At 36.8% G+C, this 22,331-nt stretch overlaps 1 protein-coding gene across 14 annotated transcripts; it reads right to left on the bottom strand.

Moving 5' to 3' along the window:
* Positions 1-391: 391 nt before the first annotated feature.
* On the bottom strand, positions 392-21,042 carry LOC127384477 (coagulation factor XI-like). 14 transcript variants are annotated; one of them, XM_051618972.1, is made up of 16 exons: positions 20,966-21,000; positions 20,343-20,401; positions 20,015-20,178; positions 17,548-17,633; positions 16,837-16,943; positions 15,076-15,235; positions 14,387-14,496; positions 11,008-11,167; positions 10,123-10,232; positions 9,878-10,037; positions 9,637-9,752; positions 9,091-9,265; positions 7,136-7,311; positions 6,735-6,830; positions 5,286-5,425; positions 392-3,920 (listed from the first exon to the last, which is right to left on the bottom strand). In XM_051618972.1, exons 4-16 carry the CDS (start codon positions 17,613-17,615, stop codon positions 3,765-3,767), a joined length of 1,734 nt encoding a protein of 577 aa, XP_051474932.1. In that variant the 5' UTR covers positions 17,616-17,633; positions 20,015-20,178; positions 20,343-20,401; positions 20,966-21,000; the 3' UTR covers positions 392-3,764. The 14 variants fall into 14 exon arrangements, 9 of the variants coding, with proteins under 9 accessions (XP_051474932.1, XP_051474930.1, XP_051474931.1 ...); XM_051618970.1 differs by lacking the exon at positions 20,015-20,178 and having other exon boundaries at positions 17,471-17,633; positions 20,966-21,042; XM_051618971.1 differs by lacking the exon at positions 20,015-20,178.
* Between the last annotated feature and the right edge of the window lie 1,289 nt (positions 21,043-22,331).

Raw genomic sequence — 22,331 nt, 5'->3', positions numbered from 1 at the left:
CATACGTACTGGAAATCAGGCAGAGAATAAGAATCCACAGTTTAATTTCACTGAGCTTCCCTTCTATAAAGACCACCACCACTAATTATTTTAATTACATTCACTTCCTAATTTTTCAGCATCTGAGATACATTTTTCATCACAGCAGAAAAATAACGTTTCACAAAACAAACAAAACTTGTATTAAAAGCTTATACCAAATTACTCTCTCACCCTCTGCTGGGGAACCATAGGAAATGGGCATACTCAGTGACCTCTGTAAATCTCTGTAAGAATTTTTACTTCTTCCAGACAGAAGAAATGAGAGGCTTCATGTCTTCTTGTTCCCAGCTCAGGCCACTTCCAAGAAGACATCTCAGGTTCAGACATTAAACAAAGCATCAGCAGTGGCAGGAAACGCAGTGCCTCATCAGTTTAATGGGAAGTTTGGTTTGTTTGGCTTACAGTTCTACTAAAATGACAACAGAGAAGGCTATTACAAGTTAAAGAGTCCCCTTGAGCAGCACCACAGTGTGCCTTACTTCATGACGAGCTAGTTGCTCTCCAGGCTATCATTGCACATATAAAGGGTTTCACTTGTGGCTGAACAAGACTGCAAACTTCTGTGATCAGGGACCCTATCTGCACAAAAACTTAGGATGGAGCCATGCTGCCAGTCAATACATCAACAGTGGTGCTTGATCCTCATGACATTTCTGCATATCTAGTGTAAGCAAGTTTACGAGCTTTATTGATTTTCAGTGTAACTAAAGAACTGAATGTAAGACATCACCAGAGACACGTCATTAATCAAAACAACAACTACAGCATTGAACTTTATGTTCTGTACCAACATAAATGGAGGCAGAGTTAAAGTATAAGGCCAGGCTTTTCTTTAATGAGATTGAGGTAGGCTTTGTGGTTGTTAGGTTTTAAAAATTATTTTTCCCCAGGGAGGCAGAAGAGAAGGGAAAAATAAATAAAGCTCCTAAACTGCCTCTCATTTAGTGCAAGTTACCTATTGACACCAGAAAGCCTAAGCAATATAACAGTAACACAAATGTGTTTCCATCTGTGAGTCTTAAGGTCTCAATGAATTACATATTATGCTGGTGTATAAGTCCACAGAAAAGTCAGATGCTCCCATACCTAGTTCTTAAATGAAGTCATAAAGACTTTGTATAGTGACTAGAGACTCCTAAATTCTCCACATAGTGTCTATTCCTGTTACACACTTTTAGCTATCAGGGATTTGCTATGGATGCACAACTAATGCAAAACTTCACTGAAGAATATCTGCTCTTGGTGAAAATATATTGGAGTAAGATATTTTATTTCGTCAACAGCTGCTCATGAAAGATGTATGCAGTCACTGAAATCTCTTATCCTCTCCACGGGAACAGCTAAGTTTCCTTTGGCATATTGCTGTCAGCAGGTATAGCTCAAGAAACAAAACATGGAACTCCAGAGGTCTACAGAGCACTGCTGAGCTGCCATTCTTCTTCATTACCATAGCAGCCACAACCTGGAAAGCTATAGCAGAAAAAAAGACAAGACAAAATAAAACAAACAAAAACAAACAAACAAAAAAAACCCAAACAAAATTAAAAGCATATATATTTTGTGTGCATTTGAAAAAAAAACAAACAAGCTGATGATGGTATTATCATGAGGAAGCATTAAAAGGTTATCCGTTTGACATTGTATATGCTCTTTAGCAAATACACAGTTTGGTTATTAGCAGATGAGTCTTTGGATGGTCTCCTGATGATCCTTCTTTAGAGAGTTTCAGTCTCTGTTTTCATTCTGAAACAATTCCTTTGTTTCTTCAGTAGCTCTTTTCCAGCTGTCTTCATTCCTTCCCCATGAGGACAGGACTCACATTTGAATGCCAGGAATCTTTCCTTTTTTGCTGTTTTCTACTTTTTCCTACTCTTTCTCAGTCCCTTATTTAAGTCTCTAGGTTTTTGACAGCATGTCTGAGGATTGCTGATGTTTTAAACCAATTGTGAATTAAACAGAGCATGAAAAAGACATCACCCCACCTTTATCTCCTATTGTGCTTCTGCAGTGTTGGCAAAAAACTCCCAGCACAGTGATGTGCATTCCCTCCCCTCCTTAATCCAATCCTCTCAGCCGAATGCCAGGCTTCACCTGGTGGCTCCCTGAACACCTACAGCCTGCATGGGGGTCCCTCAGAGCAGGAGACCTTCAGTGCTATGCACAACCAGCAACGCAACCCCTATCCCCTGGAGCCCACTGAGGGGGGGAGGGAAGGAAGTGCCCTTCTTTTCCAAGATGTGCCTGCAGCAGCGCCATTCCCTCTCTCCTCCTGTTACATTTTGATTGTTTTCATCCCCGATTTGAATCGTGATTATTTAAAAAAAAGACAAAACCAACATCCCCCGCTTGCTTTTAAATACAGCTTTGGAATTTCAGGTGTGTTGGCTGCAGTCCATTTAGCACTGCAAGCTCAGAGAAGTAATCTGACCCAAGGGGCTATTTGGAAGCAGATATAACTGTTTATAAGCTTATATTTGTGGAGTTTTTTCCTCAATGTTATTTGCAAATAAAGCACAAAAAAATTGAATGTGGAAGTAACTTTTAGCAGTTTAATTGTTTTCTCCCATAATTTTAATGTTTAATTTCTAAATTTCATGACCTCGTTTAATTGTAAAGCCACTCCTGCTGTTTAACTCCTCAACCTACACAGCGGGGATGTGTGGCAATTATGAGTGGCCCTCCAGAACATATTTTGAGCTTTGATTAGGATGATGATGAACGATTAGGAAAAAGACAGCAAAGACAGTTGTTTAGCAAAGGCAGTTTTAAGTCCTGTGCCTTTCTTTCTGATTCAATGTGAAATGCTGCCTATAGAAATAGGAATGGGAAAGTAAAAAGAGAAATTAATAATTTTTTGCTGTTTCTCACATTAGCATTCACTTTGGCCGTGAAACACATTTGCTACCTGACACAAAATAAGAAGAGATAGAAAGAAAAAAGGAGAAAAAGGAAAAGGAGAATGCTGTTTCTTTAATCAAGGAGAGTTAGGGATGTGGAAAATAAAAATATATTGTGTTAAAGATCAATTACATAAGATGTCTCTAAAGGGGATTATTCTTTTATTGACTTTCTAGATAGTCTGCTTCAAGGGAAGTAGACAAAACCTTCTACAGAAGTTAGAATTATGTAAGTGAAAGAGCACTGTTACCATACTTGCAAAATTGTTACCAAGGAGCTTTCCAAGGCCTCTGGTTTTGTTCTCCTGGCTAATAGTTCAACTCTTTTGGCTAATTCCCTAAGTAAATAAGGTTTATACAACTGTATAGGCTTCTCCCTGCCTCAGCTTTCCTTTACCAAGCCCCTTAGTAAGTTTGTAACTGGTTGGCCCCTTTCAAGCACATTCAGACAAGGGAGGGAAATTGCCATTGCTGTGTCCAAACCTCAGGAGTCAGAAGCAGTTCCCAGCTCCCACCTCCATACATGACCTGCAGTCTCATCCCTTTCCATTTTATGCTAGCAAGGACAGAAGAAATCAGTAGTCCAGACATATTCTTTTTTTTTTTTTTTTCTGCCAAATCAGTGGCCACAGAGTTTATTTATATACTGTTTTTTTATTTAGTAATGACAAAGTTCACGCCTTCCTGCTTTTCTTCTTTTTTGATGAAGTCTTTTACATTCCAAGCCAATGAGAAGCACATTTAAAAAAATGCTACTATGCTTCATTACATTGCTTCTAGGGTTATTATTGCACAACATCACTTTGAGACAGAAGGTAGTAGGAACTAGGTAGTTTTTTCAAGAATCCAGTCTGAATACTCAGCAACTTTTGTGTAGACACCCGGCTGCCTGGGGCGAGCGCACCCTTCACCCCAGCTGGTGATGCCCACCAGATACCACAATTCCTCATGCTTGCATGACAACGGCCCTCCTGAATCTCCCTAAGTCACAGAAGAAAAAGACAGAACAAGCAAGGTAGAGCTCTCATCAGTATTTCTCTCTCAGAGAAAGCCTTGATTAAAATCAGCATCATTCAGCATTAACACCAGCATAACTGCCTAGATTTCAACTACTTTCACTTAAGGCTAATCAACAGAGTACTGAAGCAGATTTTCTTTTTTTTCAAGTAAATTGACTTATAAATCCTTCACAGTCATTGCCAATAATTTCCACTTCTCATGCAGCTTCAAAACTACTTGTTTCTTGTTTTTTTTTTAATTGATCTATGTACAATGATTTAAAACCCAATGAAGACTATGTGTCAAAGTGAGAAAAACAGTAAATTTGCCAGTATTTTGTCTTCTGACTTTAGTTTTAGTATGAAAACCTCAATTCTCTATGTGGCCTATCCTGTTTGAGTGACTCTGTCCCCCTCAGGATAAAACACATCTCTGTTTTCTTATCTTATTTCTACCTGATCTTTTTGAATATAAGGTTCTTTAGCATATCTGTTATGAGTTGTTGAAACAATAACAAGTGTGTTATTTTTATAAAACAGCATCTCTATGTTCTGGTACACTGTATCAGATAAAGAAAGTTTAATTGACATAGAGGAAAAATTACTTCCCAGCTCCAAGTATTTTTGTTGCTAATTACTCAATACTGATCATAGTAACAGTAACATTTTAACATAAAAAATGTTAACTGTTAAATGCTTGAAGTGAAAATACTGTATTTTGTAGAGGATTTAATCTTATTAATCAGACTATTTTTTTCTTGCATACATTAATTCCAAATATTTAAATAAATGGAAATGCATGAGTTTACACTCAAGCAGAGAACTTGGCTCACTGAACTCATGCAGTTGGGACATTTTCATTTCTAATAATGAACAGACCAGACTTCTCACCAGGTTGTCTTTAGCTTTCCATTCTCCGTGCATTTTAATAGCATTGCTAGCAGTCTCCCCTCTGATTTGTACACAGTGGATGCTTTAAAATAAGCTTTCATGTACTGTATTTCATGTCAAGAGATAAAAATAATCACAAAGGAAGTCTGCTTTTTTTTGAAGAAATGCTTTGAGATGCTATATTTGCTGTCTTTGGATTTCTGATATTCTGAAGGAATACTGTTGTATTCCCTAAAAGGATGATGTATTTATGTATACACACACATAGTGTGTCACATAAGAAATCCTTTGCATATGCCTTGATTTTCAGAGTTTTTGACACGCAAAAGTAACAAAAGGGATCAACAGCTCTATTAATAACCGTATTTTTCTAATGGTAATTTAAAAATACATTATTCAGTTATACATTTGAATGAATGTCTGGAATACTTGACTATATACTACTTCTTTTCATTACCTTACAAGCATCCCTTCCACCTTCATCATAACCAGCACAGATCACTTTGTCACCTATTCTGCGCTTCAGGTACCTTGCCTGGCATTCCTCTTTTGACATGAGAGGAACAGTAGCCTTCTGAAGAATATCTTCTACACGACCTATGTAATAGATGGTATGAACACAGAAATGTTTGCTTCTAGTAAAACAAAAGTTAAAATCAACTCCAGAAATCCCAATACAGGGATACGATGAAGTTGGTGGCCACTGCATTTGGAGTGTTGTTAGACATTCATGACACCAATTTTCCTCTTTTCTTTTTTTGTGTTAGTAAGCAATGTGAATTGTATGCTAATTTGAATGTATTTACAATGCCATTTTATGTCTTATGACTGAGCAAGCTTTGAAACTCCCTTGCAATGGATCCTCGTATTAGTACAGCTTTCAGGACAATGGCCCTTGGAACCTGTCCTCCCTTTAAGAGCATTCCTTTGTTTCATTAACAATTATATCTTAGAAATGTATTACAATAGATTTGGAAAAAAAAATCTGTGCTGTTCTATGTGTGACTAGTTTACAGGGTGGAGAAATTTGCACATAGAGATTAAATAAGAATATTTGAGATCAGCCTTTTTCCAGAAATTAACAGAAGAAATAGCCTATACAGTATAAGCCTAATTTTGTTAGGTTTCACATTGAAATCTAACCTTCAAATTGAAGGTCTATGAAGGAAAGGATGCAGTTTAATAAAGTGTGTGTATATATATATATATATATATACACACACACATAAATATTACACATGTAAAAATATAAATAAGTAAATAAATGCAAAACCAGACTTTTATAATTAACAGCTATTTGGTCTACCTCCATATAAAATCAGAGGACTTTAAATCTCATCTGCTGTCACAACAGCTGCTGTCATTGGTATTGTTAATAATCAACCTTCAGAATCATAAAAGCAACATACTTCAATCTCCAGTTTCTAAACTTACATGAATACAACCACAAAAAAAAAAAAAAAAAAGAAAAAAAAAAAAAGAAAAAGCCTGGGTCCTGTGCAGACTGTAAATAAAAATCTCACAGTTCAATAAGTCAGTTGTTTTTTTCAGCTGGGAGAACAAAAAGGAATGTGTATTCCAGATATATACAGGGGTTTTCCAGTAGATTAAGCTAGAACCTTTAAGGGAATAGTTTAAGGAAAGTATTTGTGAGGTCTACAGGATATATTTAGGGTTGCATTCTTGAATATTTCAAATGATTGGATCAAACCATTTATAAAATTAAATTTTTGTGTCAGAGCATGGAGTTATTAAATACCTTCATACATCTTTTATACGTTTTATGATGTCTTACTAGAAGTAGATTCTAATTCAGAATTACATTACAGTGCTTGGGAAGTGTTAGGATTTTTAACAGCGAAAACTTTGCAAATGCAAGAACTCACTGTTAGATATTTATCTGTACCTTTTTCCTTTCTGTAACCCCATCCAGTTACCCAACAGTCAGCATAAAGTATGTTAGTATCTTCTTTTGGTGGCAGGCAAATGGGTAGTTGAAGATCTGTGATATGATTAAAAATATTATTTGACCAGCAGAGACAATTGCAGCATTAAGATTTTGTGGGCACATACATGACCCCTCATGATAGCCTCCATGTTATGCTTTGTGCCTTACACTATATATCACTCCAGTCACATAAGTAAAAACCACCCATTTCTTTTCAAAGCCAACAGAATAGGATTCTCCTCAAACCCCAGTAACTGCATCTTAAATGAAGCCAGCCCAAATGTTGTGCACTGCTACACCAACACCAGCCCCGCAGCATCCTTCACATTTTCAGAATTCCTCTGAAATACACTACATACCAGTGAAATTCATAGGCTTATCAAGTTTCATTAAAGCAATGTCATATCCAGTCTGTGCGTATTTATACTGAGGGTGAACAATAATCTCTTCCACTTTGAAGAAGGGTGTATCCTCATTTATTTCTGTTTGTTTTAAAATACCAGCATAAACACGCCAAATGTTGGGATTCTCAAGACTGAGGGAAAAAGACAGTTAGTCAGTCTCTGGCAAAACATTTGCACTGATTTAGAGGCAGTGTGTCTTCCATTACTCCTGAGTGTACAGTGAACAGCAATGGGTCATTCTTTCCAATTTTTTTTTTTCACAATCTCACAACTAAAAAAAAAATATTTATTTTGTCCATTCCCTTCAGGTCTACTCCTTCCTGTTCCTCTTCCTGTTCATATTTTTATCCCCACATCAGTTTTCTATCTCCTTTATGTTCAGACTCTATAGTCTACTAGATTCTAGTAGAGTCTATTCTGACACTTACTTGTTAGTAACATGACACCAGCCATGTAAATATAGATTAGAGTGTGTAATAGCATAAAAAGTTCCAGTTAATCTTTATGATCTCAACTTTACTTTGAGCACCTTCACAGGATATTCCACTGCAACATTCTACCATGAAGGCAACTTAGAAGTCTTGGTACATGCAATGAAGAAGATGTAAAACTTGTCTTAAATAAAATTTCCAGAATTTTTTAATATTTTATATAAGAATCCATAAATATAATTTAGGCTTAATAGTTTCCAATTAGTAAAGACTGTTTTGTTTTGGTTTTTTTCGCAAGTGTATCTTTTCACTTTGCCTTTTATGATACCAGTAACTTGTACACTGGCTGGTAGATAGAGAATGATATTTTTTTAAATAGAGTTTTTTAGAGAGTTTAACCACTTTTATAAACTTTGCCACTGGAGGCAAAATATTGGCAATACTATTCTATGACAAAATAGTAACAGGCAACATACTACATTGTTTAAGCAAAAAAAGCCTAATTTTTGGACCATGCTACTGGGTCAACATCCTCTTCTTTGAAGCATGTTACCTGTTGCTTTTCTCCCATCAGACTGCATTATAGTCTTACACTTTTCACTCTGTAAATGGTAAGATAACCTTCTCTACAGATGGTGACAGTCCAACACAGGAAACTAATCATCTGCATGACAATTAAAACAGCTCTTTACACCACAAGTAATTTCATGACCCAAACAGATTCATAATTTGATTAGCAATGTGGACTATTTGCATCAGAGCAAATAAGCAATGTCTTAGGTATTGTCTGCTTTAAATTTTGTTCTTACATCTGAAATCTGCTTTACAAATATGATATTGCTGTTTGATAGAATTTGAGGGAAAACTAAAACCAACTGTTAAAGGAAAACCAGGACAATTGGGATGTGGATGCTTCACGTAATGCAGAGATGGGTAGCTCAGGTAGCAGAAGCAGCCTAAATGGACACCACTTGCCCCACTCCCTGATATACTTTGTGTCCTGGTCAAGTGAGCTAACTTAGTGAGCACCCTGCTGCTGAAGCTATCCCATTAGTACCATTTCTTAAGCACCAAGGAGAAACCTCTGAGTTAAGTAATTTGAAGTTTTTGAAATGGAATAACCTAGCAATGTATTTTCCTTGATAGGAATATGCTTTTACAGTAAGAAAGAGTTTATGATGTATGAGAATGTCAGAGTTTCTGTAGGTATCTGGTATCTACTTTAGACTTTAGTCTTGGAGATGAATATAAATAATTTAGCATCAGTACTACAATACTATGTTAAAAGAGACAAAGTATGGAGTTTCAGTTACATTAAGGATATGAATAGTCTGCCTTAGAAGTTCAGCTTTTGGTAACATTAAAATAGTTCATTTTATTCAAGTCCACATTTTTATTTTTCTGATGATAGATCTCAACTTATCTCAGACACTGGACAAAATGTTTTGGCTTATTTGTACATTTATATTTAGGCCTCACCTCATGACGCAGTGAGCAGCTGTAAGAATCCAGTGGTTGCTGATGATAGAGCCCCCGCAGAGATGTCTCTGACGCGACAACTTCACATGCAAGCTGACCTGCCATGGCCATTCACCAGGAGAAGAGTCTGTCCCTCCAACAATCCTAACAGTTCTTGCAGAATGCTGCATACACACTACAGAAATAATTTAAAACTGTGCTTAAATATAATTTGTACTCACCAATGACAAACGAAGATGAGAATACTGCTGAAGCCTGTAAAGAAACGGATTCATTGCAAAGATGCATTCCAGTCATTTTCTGAATTAGGAACTTGAAGTCTACTAAAACCAAGTTCACAGTGCTACTGTTGGAGTTTACAATGTGCAGACCTGGCTGCCTTCACTTTTTCAGAACACTAACTTCACAAGGTGGCCCACTGTGAGAGCGCAACCAGGGCAGCCAATTAAAAAAACCCACAACGAACAAAAAAAAAGGGGGATTTTGCTTCCTGTACTGAAATCAGTTAAGCACTGTCTCTTTTACATGAAAGTAAAAAGTACTTACCAGTACTGGCTTTTTTTTTACATAATCTTAGTGAGTATCCAGAGATCGTTCCTGGCCCATGTGCTATTTCCACTGGAGATCCATTTGGGGACATTCTGAGGTGGCACTCACACTTTCTGCCAATGAATTATTGCAAAGATTCAGTTTGTACTTGTTTGTGCAGAACACATACATTACTCCCTCACCAAGCCTGCAGAATGATTATTTCTGCAATATTTGAACATTTTAGAAAATATCCCACCTTTCCTCATTGCATGAATCTTGGAGGGGAAAGTAGGTAAAAAACTGGCAGCGGATCACGTCTGTGCAAAGCTGCTGACAGGCTCTGTGTCCTTTAGTGTAAGTGACATTGAGTTCATCTCCCAAAAAATTCATGTGCATGTAAGTGCGAGAATTGCAGGCTGTAAGATTGCATTCCAGGCATCAGTAAACCTATTCCGTTTGATTAATTCAAAACTACTAGTTTAATTGTAATTTATTGTTTACCTGGAAAGGATCTTCTGCAATTTAGGAGACCAAAGCCTGATACAGCATTTTCTTGTGATACAAGTGCCTCTGGTATCCCAGTTGTTGATGTTTTCAGAAGGCAAAGATTTCTAAAACAAGAAAACCCCACAAATTGCAATAACTAAATATGTTCTCACATCCAAAAATGGATTGTTCAGGTACTGATAAGAGAAGGTTCTTTCTAAATTTGTTTTTTTCTCCTAAGTCTCTGTAAAAGTATTTAGTGTGAAAAGGCATTGACTAAGTTCACTAGTTCACACTAAATAGAGAGGGCTTTTGTAGCTTTGTGAAATGGCATATGACTGTATTACTAAAGGTTGCACAGCATTTAGGCTTATGTAGAAGAGGTGACTTTAGATGTTATATATCATCCCAGCTTTGCTTCTCCTGCAAATTCCTCTGAAACATCATTCTTCTCTTCTATACGGAATGTAGATTTTTAACAATTCTCACTACAAAGTCTGAAGACTTTTCAACAGAACCATTTTTAAATCTGCTAACTTTAAAAAAAAAAAAACAAAAACAACTTTTCAAATAAATAATTTAATACCACTAGGAAACTCAATGACTCTTTTGATAATTTCATAAAATTCAGCTTTGAGCTGGGGGTCAGCTGTCTCTTTGATGTGTATAATTCTTTTCAGGTTAATACCAGATATGAAGCTGCCATACAAAACCCCTGATCAGACAAATGCCCACAGGAAATTCTAAACTCATGAATACAAAACATGAAAAGCTGTGATTTACTGAAAATAACCAACTTACAAGAATTTCCCTAAGTATAATAAAATAGTCATTAAAAAAGACTGCATGTTTTGTTTTAAAAAGTCTACTTCGAGAATTAAAGTTAGTTGTCATATTCACCTTTGGGATTCTATTTGCCACTCCTTGGTAAAGAATGTGAAGAACAAGCACTTTGGAAAATACGTACAAATAGTTTGGCAGACAGAGATATCAGGAGTGAAAAAACTTGTAATGTTCATTCCTGAAAATTCTTGACCTTCAAAAATGTCCGTTTGACAATCTGTATAAAACAAGAATAAAATATCAACATTCCAAAATTTTTATTATGTGACCAGAATATAAATGTTTACAGATTATTAATTTCTACCCTTATTCAATTTTTCTTTCTTTGTGACTGATAAGCTGGAAAGATTTTAACAAAAAAATATTTCACAAGAACTTTTCCAAGTGTGTAAACTCATGGACAAGACTCCTGAGCAGACATAAGGTTCATATAGAGAAGAAGATAAGCGACATGTCAGAATACAGATTTACTAATCTAGTAGGGAAGACTTTAAATTAGGAACAATGGAGATCAGTAAACAAATCCACACTTAGAAATAAACAATAGTAATCTAGGCAAATGGTAATGGGTATATCAGAGGATCATGGGAAGACTAGAACAAAAATAATGGGATGAACCTCTTAACACTGTTTTAAAAGTAGACAGAATAAGCAGGAGTAATGTACAATCTGCCCTCTGACATGACAAAATAATGGAACAGAGACTTGGCAGGATAACTCACACAACCATACTATGGAGATAGAAGTCTGAAGAAGTACTAGCATGGTTAGAAAGTGATGAGTTGCCCTCTCCAAAGATACACTTGAAGTCCTAGTTAAAATCCTGGTGCAACAATAAAAAGAAGGGAAAAAAAGAAGCACCAACATGGAGATGTTTCTTGAAATTATCAAGATGTAGAGACAGTAAAACAATTAAATTATCCAAAATGCAGGATTTGGTGGCAGCAGAGAACGTGAGCTGTTGAAAAAGTAGAGCAGCCAAGTCAGCACTACCCAATGAGCTATAGAAACATACTGGAAACGTCTTAATACAGAAAAAGAAAAACAGTAAAAGGGAGAGGTAGATCTTAATGTTACTGTTACTTTCATCAGGTTTACAAAAGAACAAAAGCATGAAAGGAAAACAGTACTGGGCAGCAATTACACAATAAAAAGAAAAACAACAACCCACCAAGGAGACTAGAAAATAAGGGTCAATTAACTCTGGCAATTAGAAGGTAAGATCCCACATAAAGGAGAAACAGAGCTCAGGGGAATGGACAGTTTCTAGAGGAAATGATATTTGACGCATTAATGTGGATCTGGAATTTTAGGGAAGCTAACCCATTGTCTTAATGGTGGTGTTTAGTGATTGTTTAATATTCAGTGTTCTCAAGGAAGGTGCTTTACAAAGGGCAGAAATACAAACAAATTCCTATGGATGTGTAATGGCATGTGTGCATAATAACAAAATCTGAAAGGCAAAAGCACAAAATAAAAAGCCAAATAGGAAGGGACAAACTCTTGAAAGAAAAACATGCAGTGCTATTCAATTAGCATTAAGAAAGGAGCTCAAGTTCTGCTAAGGGGAGAAGTAAAACTAACAGCTGAGGATACAAGAAAGGCTAAAGAACTACCTTTTTTTCTTTTTCCTCTCTTCTCCATGAAAACAAGCTACAGTTAGATGGTCAACAACATCAGCATTACTGAACAGAGGGAAGAGGACATGCTAGAACAGGGAACAGAAATCCCTTAATATTTATTATTTTCAGTGGTCTTAGAATCTGATTGAAGCGATCTCAGGTTCTTGGTACAATTTAGCCTTTTTGTGTTCACAGAGGGCTGAAGTGATTCTAAAAGCTTTGAAAGTGGAAGCAGCTATTTTTAAAATTATTACTCCAGAACATATACAATGTAGGACTAGTCAGCCTAAATACAGTCAGAAAAAAAATAGAACAAATATTTAAATAAATGTATTTCAGATATTTACAATACAAGGCAGAAGTTGGTACTGACATTTGATGACTACATTTGACAAATCTCTGTCTGGCCAGGTAGAGTTAATATGTCTTGTATTAAGACAGATAACCTCTTTAGATGAACTCTTGAGCCAATACTACTGCCTAGGCTTTTATGATCCCATAATTTACTCCTTCCTTTCTCTCCTCTTGCCTTTCTCACAAGTCACAGAAAGTAAGGCAAGAGAGGTAGGAACAAGATTGACCTTTATATGCTTTCAGAAATTCTGATTTAAATGGTGATGGATCAGTACTGCCATGTATGTCATCACTGTCATAAACCATAAATGTCTTTGATAAAGTTTCATGTGGCTTTTAATTTATTTTTTTTTAAATCATACTCTTTGTACTATGCTACAGTCCCCTGATTCATCTCAAAATCTGTGAGTAGTACCCTTCTGAATACTGTGAATTTTCATTTATCCATGAATATGTGCCTTTCCAGTAAATCTTAACACAAGAGTTTGGAAAAAAAAATCTTCCCTCCATTCTCTCATACAAATAGTGAGGGAACAGCTAAATTGTCGTCTTCTCTTTACAAATTTTTTTCTTCCTTTTTCTTATTCTTTTTTTACACTTCATTCTTCTTTAAGCATCTACTTTGGTAAGATCTGAACAACACTACTTTTTCAATCACTTCAAAAGCTTATTCCTACAGTAAGACTAATAGAGTCTGAAGAAGATGTATTGACATAGAAAAAAAATACACAGAATCTCTAAAAAATGATATTTCTATTTCTATGGGAAAACCAGATTGTGAGCTAAAATAAAGCTATACAGAGCATAACACCACCAGCATTAGGAAGAGAAATATCACACAGTAATATAAGGTGAAGGTAGTAAAAAAAAAAAAAAAAAAGAAAAAGAAAAAGTGAAAGATGTTTCAGTGAGAATAAGAAGATATAATACAAAATGTTTGATCTTGCACTTTGTGGAGTTCTGTCTGAGTAATGATTGCAAAAAGAAGCACAAACACCACTTCCAACAGAAATCACCCACAAAACACAGACTATATCCCTTCATAACAGCCAGTCACATCAGAAAGCTGCAGGTCTTCATTAAAAATTCATAAGTGCTTACACAGTTCCTAAACAGAATTTAGATGCTTTATGTTCCTCCCAGTCTTTGACTTTGAAGTGATTTTGTCATTCATTTTTGTCTCCACAGTAAAAGATAACATTCAGATTCATCAAGCTAATCTTATGAAATAATTCTTTACATCTTCAAAGTGGGCAAATGTTTTTGTGAGACAAATTATCAAATTGAAAAATTAAAAAGATCTGAACCTCCTTTGTGCCTGAGAGTACCAACAATATTTGCAAGAGCAAGTTTATATTAGAATTATTTTACATAATGAAACATATCTATGTCACAGATAGATTGCACCTCATAATCCAAATCCTTAAAACTAAACTGAATTAGAGATTTTAAATACTTACCTGTTTCAGAAAGCTGGCATGGCTTTAAAGAGAATCCAGACACAACCTCATCAAGCAAGTTTATGCTAGTTGGAGTTCCTACATTGGTATGCTTCAAGAAGCATTTTTTACTGAGTGACAAAAAATAAAGAAAATGGTAAGACAAGAGGCCATCTTCTTTGGTCTACACCATCCTCCTAACCTCATAATTCCTACCATGGTGCATGTTCTGGCCATGGGCCAGAACAATCTCCAACCTCCAGAACAATCTCCAAATGAGGAACAGAGCAAGCTGAACAATGTTTAACTTGTAAAATCGAGCAGATTAACAGCTCAAAAGTAGGCCTGATGAAAATGAAAGAATTTATCTGACTGCTCTGATAATGTTGCTTTCAGAGCATAAGCAGAACAGCATTTAACAGAGAGATCATGTTGCACACCTACCAATATAATGTACATTTCAGTATCTCCAGAGAATTTTAATCTTTTTCACTACTACAATAATCAAGTATGTCTTTCTCACCAATGGACAAATGAAAGCTGATTTACTACAGACATTTTCCTACCTATAAGTTTGAATAAACATTGCAAGGATCACAAGTCAAGGAAAAATTATTTCCTTGAATAAGTTATTACACCTTAGGCTGTTCTGAGATTTACTCTACTAAAGCACAGCACTGTCCAAGGAAAAATACTGAACCTGTACCTACCGAAAGCTTGCATTGTGAAAGGTTTCTGAGGCATATGTAAAAAAATGGCAATGGTTGTCATTGGTACATCTTTTCTGGCACTGTTGATAGCTGTCAGCCATAGTAACATCATAAATTTCTCCTTCCATATCCAGTCCTATGTGGACATTTGGGCTGCAAGCTGTAAAAAAAAAAAAAAGAGAGACCAAGTTCTGAAAACATGCTTCTATTCCTCTCCCCACTGCATGCCACAAACTTCCCAAAAGATAGCAGTTGGTATGACACAGCCCTCGCAATCCAGATTCCACACCCCATACTCACTTCATTTACATCATACTTCACACATACTTCTGGTAACAAGATCAGAAGTGTTGGTATCTACAGTATCACCATGTAGAGGAAAAAACTGTCAGACTTTGACAGTGCCTCTGCCTACGTGAGAGACAAGCTCTAACCATTGTTGCTGAGATCATGACATTAATCAAAACAAGAAGTCATGATTAATACTAAAACATACTTTTCCAGACTTACCGAACAGTTTAAAAGGCAAATTCTGTCCTCATAAGCAACCAACAACTCCCATTTGAGTTAGAAGGTTTAATTTACACTCCACAGAAGGAGAACTGGAACTGTAGGGTTTTAAATAGCTTTCCCCTGTGAAAGATGCAGGTTTTGCCTTATGGTCAGTGGGGTCTCTTCATAGAACATGAGTAAACCAACCACTGGTGGGGTTTTTAAATACATATAAGCAGGTTTGCATCTCAGTGACATTAGTCCAATTCTAGAGTAACTCCAGTGATATCAATTAGTCTATATAGCATGAAGAATAACACCCCACCAAAACCTGTTTTGCTGGGACAAAGCTACTCAGAAATATAAATGCAAAAGGATGTTGGCAGGAAAGGGCTTTTAAAAGTCCTGACTGCTCTGAAAGACAATTGACAAGCAAAAGCAAGCACAAGTGATTTGTCAATAGCTAACATGGAGAACTTGCAGAAGGTAAGGCCCATTTAGCCTGGGCATGTTCATGAGCTACATCAATTATATTAAAGAATTAGGCTGGCATCTGTAAGACACAATTTGGCCTCAAGGTCAGGAAATGAAGAAATACCTTCTTCCTTATTCTGTTTTTCTGCAGTACCATATAATGGTTAAAGCTGATCTTCTCTTAATGACATTGTTATGATGGTACAAGTTTAAAACATGGTTTAAAACCAGATATTTAATAGGCTTTAAATTATGTCTGCTGATAGTTCATAGGTATGCCTTGCTAACAGTAAGACTCTGCATAACACACATATTCTAAAAGATGGAACTGCTAATACGTTGTTACACAGAATCATGAAAGCAGCAACATCACTTTGTGACTCTGCACTTCTGCTTTGCTGGGCATCTGCTCTACAAAGTTATAAAGCAGGGTTACACACACCATTTGAGCAGCTCACTGGAGTACAATTGTAGCAGTAAATTAATCTTTAGAACTGGAACTACCAGTTAAGGCATCTGCTCCCATCTGACTCTAACAAATGAAACAATGACTGCAGGAGCTTAATTTCCCTGTTACTTCATCGGGGGAGACTTGGTAGTGGATAGTTGGGGGTGAAGGCTGAAACCAGTGGAAGATTTTGTAAGATGTATTTGAAAGAGAACTGGCAAAGAACATACAAACCTTTGCTTGGCTGCTTCCCTGATTCTGTTCCTGTTTTCAAAGTGATAATTTTCTAACATCTGCTGCATGATACAGAAGAGTAAAATGCATACATGTGAATAAATATATCTTACCACTAATTTGGATGTCACACTGTTTTAAGGAATGTCCAGAGATAGCTCCTTCCATCTCCACTTTTGGCAGCATTTCTGTATCACTGTCTTTTAAGTAGCAGGAAAACCTGTGTTTTAAAATGCAGCAATTCACAGCTTTTGCAGTGCAACACAGATTTTCATAATTGCTTCTTAAGTGAAATGCAGGCTGTTCAATATCCCTCAACATTACAATTTAGACAAGAAGTGCAATTTGGAGAAAGATAGAGTAGAGCTGCATCTGCTTTGCTGACACTGGGGGCAGATGAGATTCCTCGATGAATGAACGAGCTCCAAGAAATCTCATTAAAGTGAGAAGCAGAGCCCAGGGTTTGGAAGACAGAAATGCACTGGGCATAAAGAGGGGTGAGAACCTCATTGTCTCAGGCTACAGAAGTTGGTAACTGAGAAAAAATATGCTAAAGAGAGAGGGTGGGGTTAAATACTTCGAACTGAAGCAAATACTCTTTTAGATCACCAGTTTTAAAGATACATGATTGTTTCCTACGGCAACCTGGTAGTTTTCCCTGTGTGCCTGTCTTCTATCAAAGCGTTACCAACTTCCTAAAATTAGCACAGGACACCAGCAAAAGCCACACTAATATGAACATTTTACCTTTTTGCAGGATCTTTAGTCCACGCCCCTGGCAAATAGGTGAAGAGCAGACAGGTAGGATGGTAAGTGCACACTACCTGGCAGTAATTGGCACTCGGTGTGAAAACTGTGGTGACGTCTCCTCCTTGGAAGTAAGTGTTTTCATAGATCTGAGTCACACATTCTGATATGGAGCAACAAAATATGTAAGTTATTAGAGATGGGAGCGTGCACAGTTCACAAGGAGAGGGTGAAGCCACTGCTGCCCTTTGTCATTGACCCCGGTTTTCAGACAGTCCTTTGGCAGGAGAAGGGGTGAGAGGAGTATCAGAGTTCCTATGGGAGTCTTGCCTTTGCTCTCCACCAGAAATAAAAGCATATCACCCCCGCTTTCTTGCCTTGTACTCGATGCTGGCACAGGGCAACCTGAGCTGAAGCAGAAACCCAAGAAGCAGGATGGGGCACAGGGCAGATCTGCACAGCTGAGGGAAGTGACTTTCTCCTGGTAGATCTCAGAAGCAGCAGACACATCTTCTGAGAGAGACCAGTACAGAGCACCATTAAGAGGAAAACTAGAAGAAGGAAGTACAAGGAACAAAAGGAGTTAAAAGTTGTATGTGAGGACAGTCCTATTTTGCTTATGGACTGCTCAGATGCCAGAGTCACACATGGTGACACTGTGCACAATTTCAAAGGCTCTCAGCATTTTACAACCTTCTGCTCACCCACACACCACCTCAAAGCCCCTCAGACTTGTTTTACAATGAAGAAAATACTGTTAACTGGAGCAGTGTCTCAGGAACTGTCCAGAATAAAAATGAGCTCAACTGCTGCCTTGCATTTGCAGAATTCCTCATTAGTCCCATATGGAACTCTGTAATGAAACCCACCCATGCTGCAGAGACAGGCAATGAAGATAACTAAGCAGCAACTTGCTCCCATCTTTCAACATTGAGTCATTTGTAAGATTTCTTGTTAAAACACGCAAGAGGGCCAGCTCTGAAGAGAAGCCAGCTCTGCTCTTGAATTTTCCCTGCAAAGAGGTAGCAAATCAGCAAATACTCCAGTTTTTATTCCTGTATCCAAAAAGTGTTTTTTCTTCGCTAAAAGATAAAGAGAAAATACTCTATTTTTACAGAGTGGGAAAAAGCCCATCTGAAAACATTTTTTCTAGCTCTATTAGTATAGACCTACCATACTGCACTGACAGCTATTTAAAATGAAAACAAATGGAAAAACCATACTGGATTTTACAATTTATAAAATATTACAAGTAGATTTTATATATTAATGTGATAATAAATTATACTTAGGTAATTCTATGCTTCCTACACCTGTAAAATATATAATTTAATCCCAAGAAAGTAAAAAATGAATTATTAGACATATGGTCAAGGTATGCTAATACCTTTTAAAGGTTGATACCTTGTTAATCTAAAATTTGTACTCTATAAACAGCCTTTTTTTCTCTTACATATAGTTTCAAGATCTTTCTTTAAGTATTGGCATTTATTATTCTTGGTAGAGTTTCTTTTTATGCAATTTTGTCATCAAGAGAAAATAATTTGCTGTTACTTAGAACATTTTAAGTGAATTCTAAAGTCAAAAGAGAAGGATATTGCAATTATTTGCTGTATCAGACATTCTGGATTTTATTTACCTTCTTCTGATGTAAACCAACCCCAAAAAAGCCCTTGATTTATGTTGTAAAACTACATACACAAAACGATACCAGTTCTGAATACTGCAATAAAAATGGTTTTCCTAGGTCTCAGAAATGTTCCCAGATTTTAGTTTTGCTGAGATTTCAAACCATGTAAAACATTTCATTAAATTATACTACATTTACCAAACAAATTTTGCTAAAAAGCTGAATTACCTATTTGTCCTCCAAGAAAACAGTTAATACATTACTGAACATAAACCTGTGTCAGGTCTTAGAATTTATCAGCACAGGGAACTTCAGGGAAATGCAATGCAATTTTTTGTAGCTTGACTTTTGCTAACTAAAAAAGGTAAATCATTAACACAGACACTGAAAAAAACTACACAATCACCAATTTTCCAGCATGTCAAGAGAATTCTAAAAAATAATTCACGATAAAACAATCGGTTCTGGAGTTATTCATACTTATTGCAATACTCTTTAAAGCATGATAGTACACAAGCCACGACACAAATACTTTTAAAACAGAATTTTCATGCAAAGGCAATGTATGCATAAGGCTGAGGGTTGTTAGGGTTTGTTTATTTAAAGAAAATCAAAAAGGGATGTTGACTCTGAAGGTCAGTTGCTGTTTCCCAGTGAGGTTGCCGGGATGAGAGACAGTCAGTCCTGCCTCCCTCCTCGAGGGCAGCGACTGGGGAAATGGCTAAGGCTCCTCTGCAGCCTGGGAGAGGCAGCCACCTTATCCCAGCACCGCCGGACTGAGCCTCCGGCAGCCAGCACACACTACTGCAAACTTGAGAGAGCTCCAAGTTGTGCTGCGGAGAGTCACCCCACCTGCTGGACCCACTACCAACTGCAAAATGCTCTTTTCGTGAGCTGCTGCTAAAGCTGCTAACCTTGCTGTTGGGCGCAGGAGACGGAACATCACGCTCATGTCACGGTTACGAGCTGGATGCAGCCACAGTCCGATAGAGAAAACTGCCCACAGCATGGTCGTGGGTGAGGTGACAGCATGGGGGGAGGTGGCAGGACAACATCAGTAAAACCCCATTAGAAAGTTCTGTGTCAGAAAGTAGGGTTATGTGAGTTACCCAACCTTAACTGAGTGCAACCAAGCAGAACCAAGCCTGCTGTCTCAAGACCAGACCGGTTATTAATCATGGCCTCTTCTAGAAGAGAGGCATTATTCTGTGTGCCTGTCTTAGGAATCGTATATTCACTTACCACTGTAAACAGAAGCAAGGAAGAAAATCAAATAAAAAGTCTGATAAATCCAAATCATCCTAAAAAAAACCCACAAAAACATTCCTTAGGGTATGTTTAATAAAGGGTGTATAATTAGTTTCATAAAGTATTGCAAAGCATATCACTGATTTACACTTGCACTTTTATACCATTAACTCAAAATTACATTGAGAATTACAAATTACAGCTGTGATGGCATATATAAAGTAGCAGAGAAGAGCAACAAAAGTTTGTCCTTTACTTACAGTTGCAAGAAGCAATAAAGCTTATAAGCATTTAGAGAATTTCTGCTTCATTTTACAGCAGAATAGTTATTCTTGCTTACACTGGAAACAATATTCCATCAAAATGTCATTATTAATCCTGACTCTGTCTTGATCGTTGAGTGGATACTGTTATCACAGTAGGAAAAACATTACTCATACTCACTGCTTCTGGTGTATGCTATATGAATTTTAAGATTATTTTTTTTAATTGATATTCTTTTCCCCCAAAATGCTACAGCTTAAGCTGTGAAATAATCAAATTCACTACACAATATGTACTTTCTTATTGTTATGAAAACTTTTCACTGAATATCACTTGCAATAATGATTACATACCTGAACATACAGTAGGTCTGGATGAATGGATAAAGTTTATGCTCTACTAAAAAAAAAACACAACAAAACAAACTATAAAAAACCAACACTTTGTGTTAAATATTACTGTGCCTGCAATGCTAACTTATCTTTAATATTTACTTTGAATGGGTACTCTTTCTGTCAATATTGTTACTGACCTTGGGCCACATTTTCAGAGCATGCACCATCCAGACCACACTGAAATAAATGTCCAGGTTTTACACCAGCTGAGCATCTGCCTTTTGATGACATTTGAAAACAAAAGGTGAATCTGTGGTTCAGAACAACCAGAGTATCTGCTACTAGCACAAGAACTTACATAAATGGCAAATGAGGTTTTTCTGAAGAGAAAATTCTGAGCTGCAGTGGGAAGGAAATCTACATGAAATCAGTAAGACTAGTGACTCAGACCCAACGTAAATGACACCGCTATGAAACTACTGTAACTGAGGAGAGAATCACTACCTGTTGTCTTTCTATTACACCGTTTTCTTGAGGCATTCCCTTGGCAAGTAGGAACAACTACATTCTTCAACTCCGTATTCTGTGCTCTGTTTTCTTCAACATCAGTTCAAGTTCTTATTCCTCCTTTTTAATGCTCTGCAGAAACGATCCTGTCTGCATCATCTTCCAAGTACTTTTACTATTGCAGTCTCTACACCCCAAGTTTGTTTTTAGATGCAACTAATAGCATCTTCAGTTTCCTGGAAGCCGTAAAAAAACCACAAAACAAAAGAAATCCTCACAATCAAATATAAATGTGCTTGCAAATATACTAAATGTAAGTGCAACAAGAAGTCAAACCAATTTATATTTTATCTCAATAGCAGAATTGTCGCAGTTGGAAGGGACCACTAGAGATCATCTAGTCCAATGGCTTATTTTGATTCTTACAATTCTTTTTAACATGTGTAACCAAAGTGAAACAAATTTCAAACTAGAAAAATCCTTTCATTTTTTTTTTTTTTAAAAGGTGTTTAGTTTCATGTCAAAACTACTGAAGGGGCAAGCCTTGCCTCCTTCCCACTCTTTTTACTCTTTTCTTTTAGACTGAATATGCTGGAAAGAAGATACATATGCTCTACTAAAAAAGCAGAGAGAGAGATCAAAGCATTTCACCCAACTGTGACTTTTTTGAGCCTTGTGATGATTAAAATGACTTCTCCGTGACTTACAGGCTAGCAAGGTCTCCACCTCCTCCATAAAGAGAAAGAACTGTCTGAAAAAAAGTCTTCATACTCTTCTGTGTATTCATTTGCTTTGCCCTTACATGCTTGTTGGAGAGGACTCACATGTTTTAAGCAGAGCAGCTTTTATTTTTATGTACTCTCTTCTGTTCTAAGTG

This window comes from Apus apus, chromosome 4, assembly GCF_020740795.1.
Source record: "Apus apus isolate bApuApu2 chromosome 4, bApuApu2.pri.cur, whole genome shotgun sequence".
Lineage (NCBI taxonomy): Eukaryota > Metazoa > Chordata > Aves > Apodiformes > Apodidae > Apus > Apus apus.
This window is presented reverse-complemented; position numbering and strand designations above follow the sequence as displayed.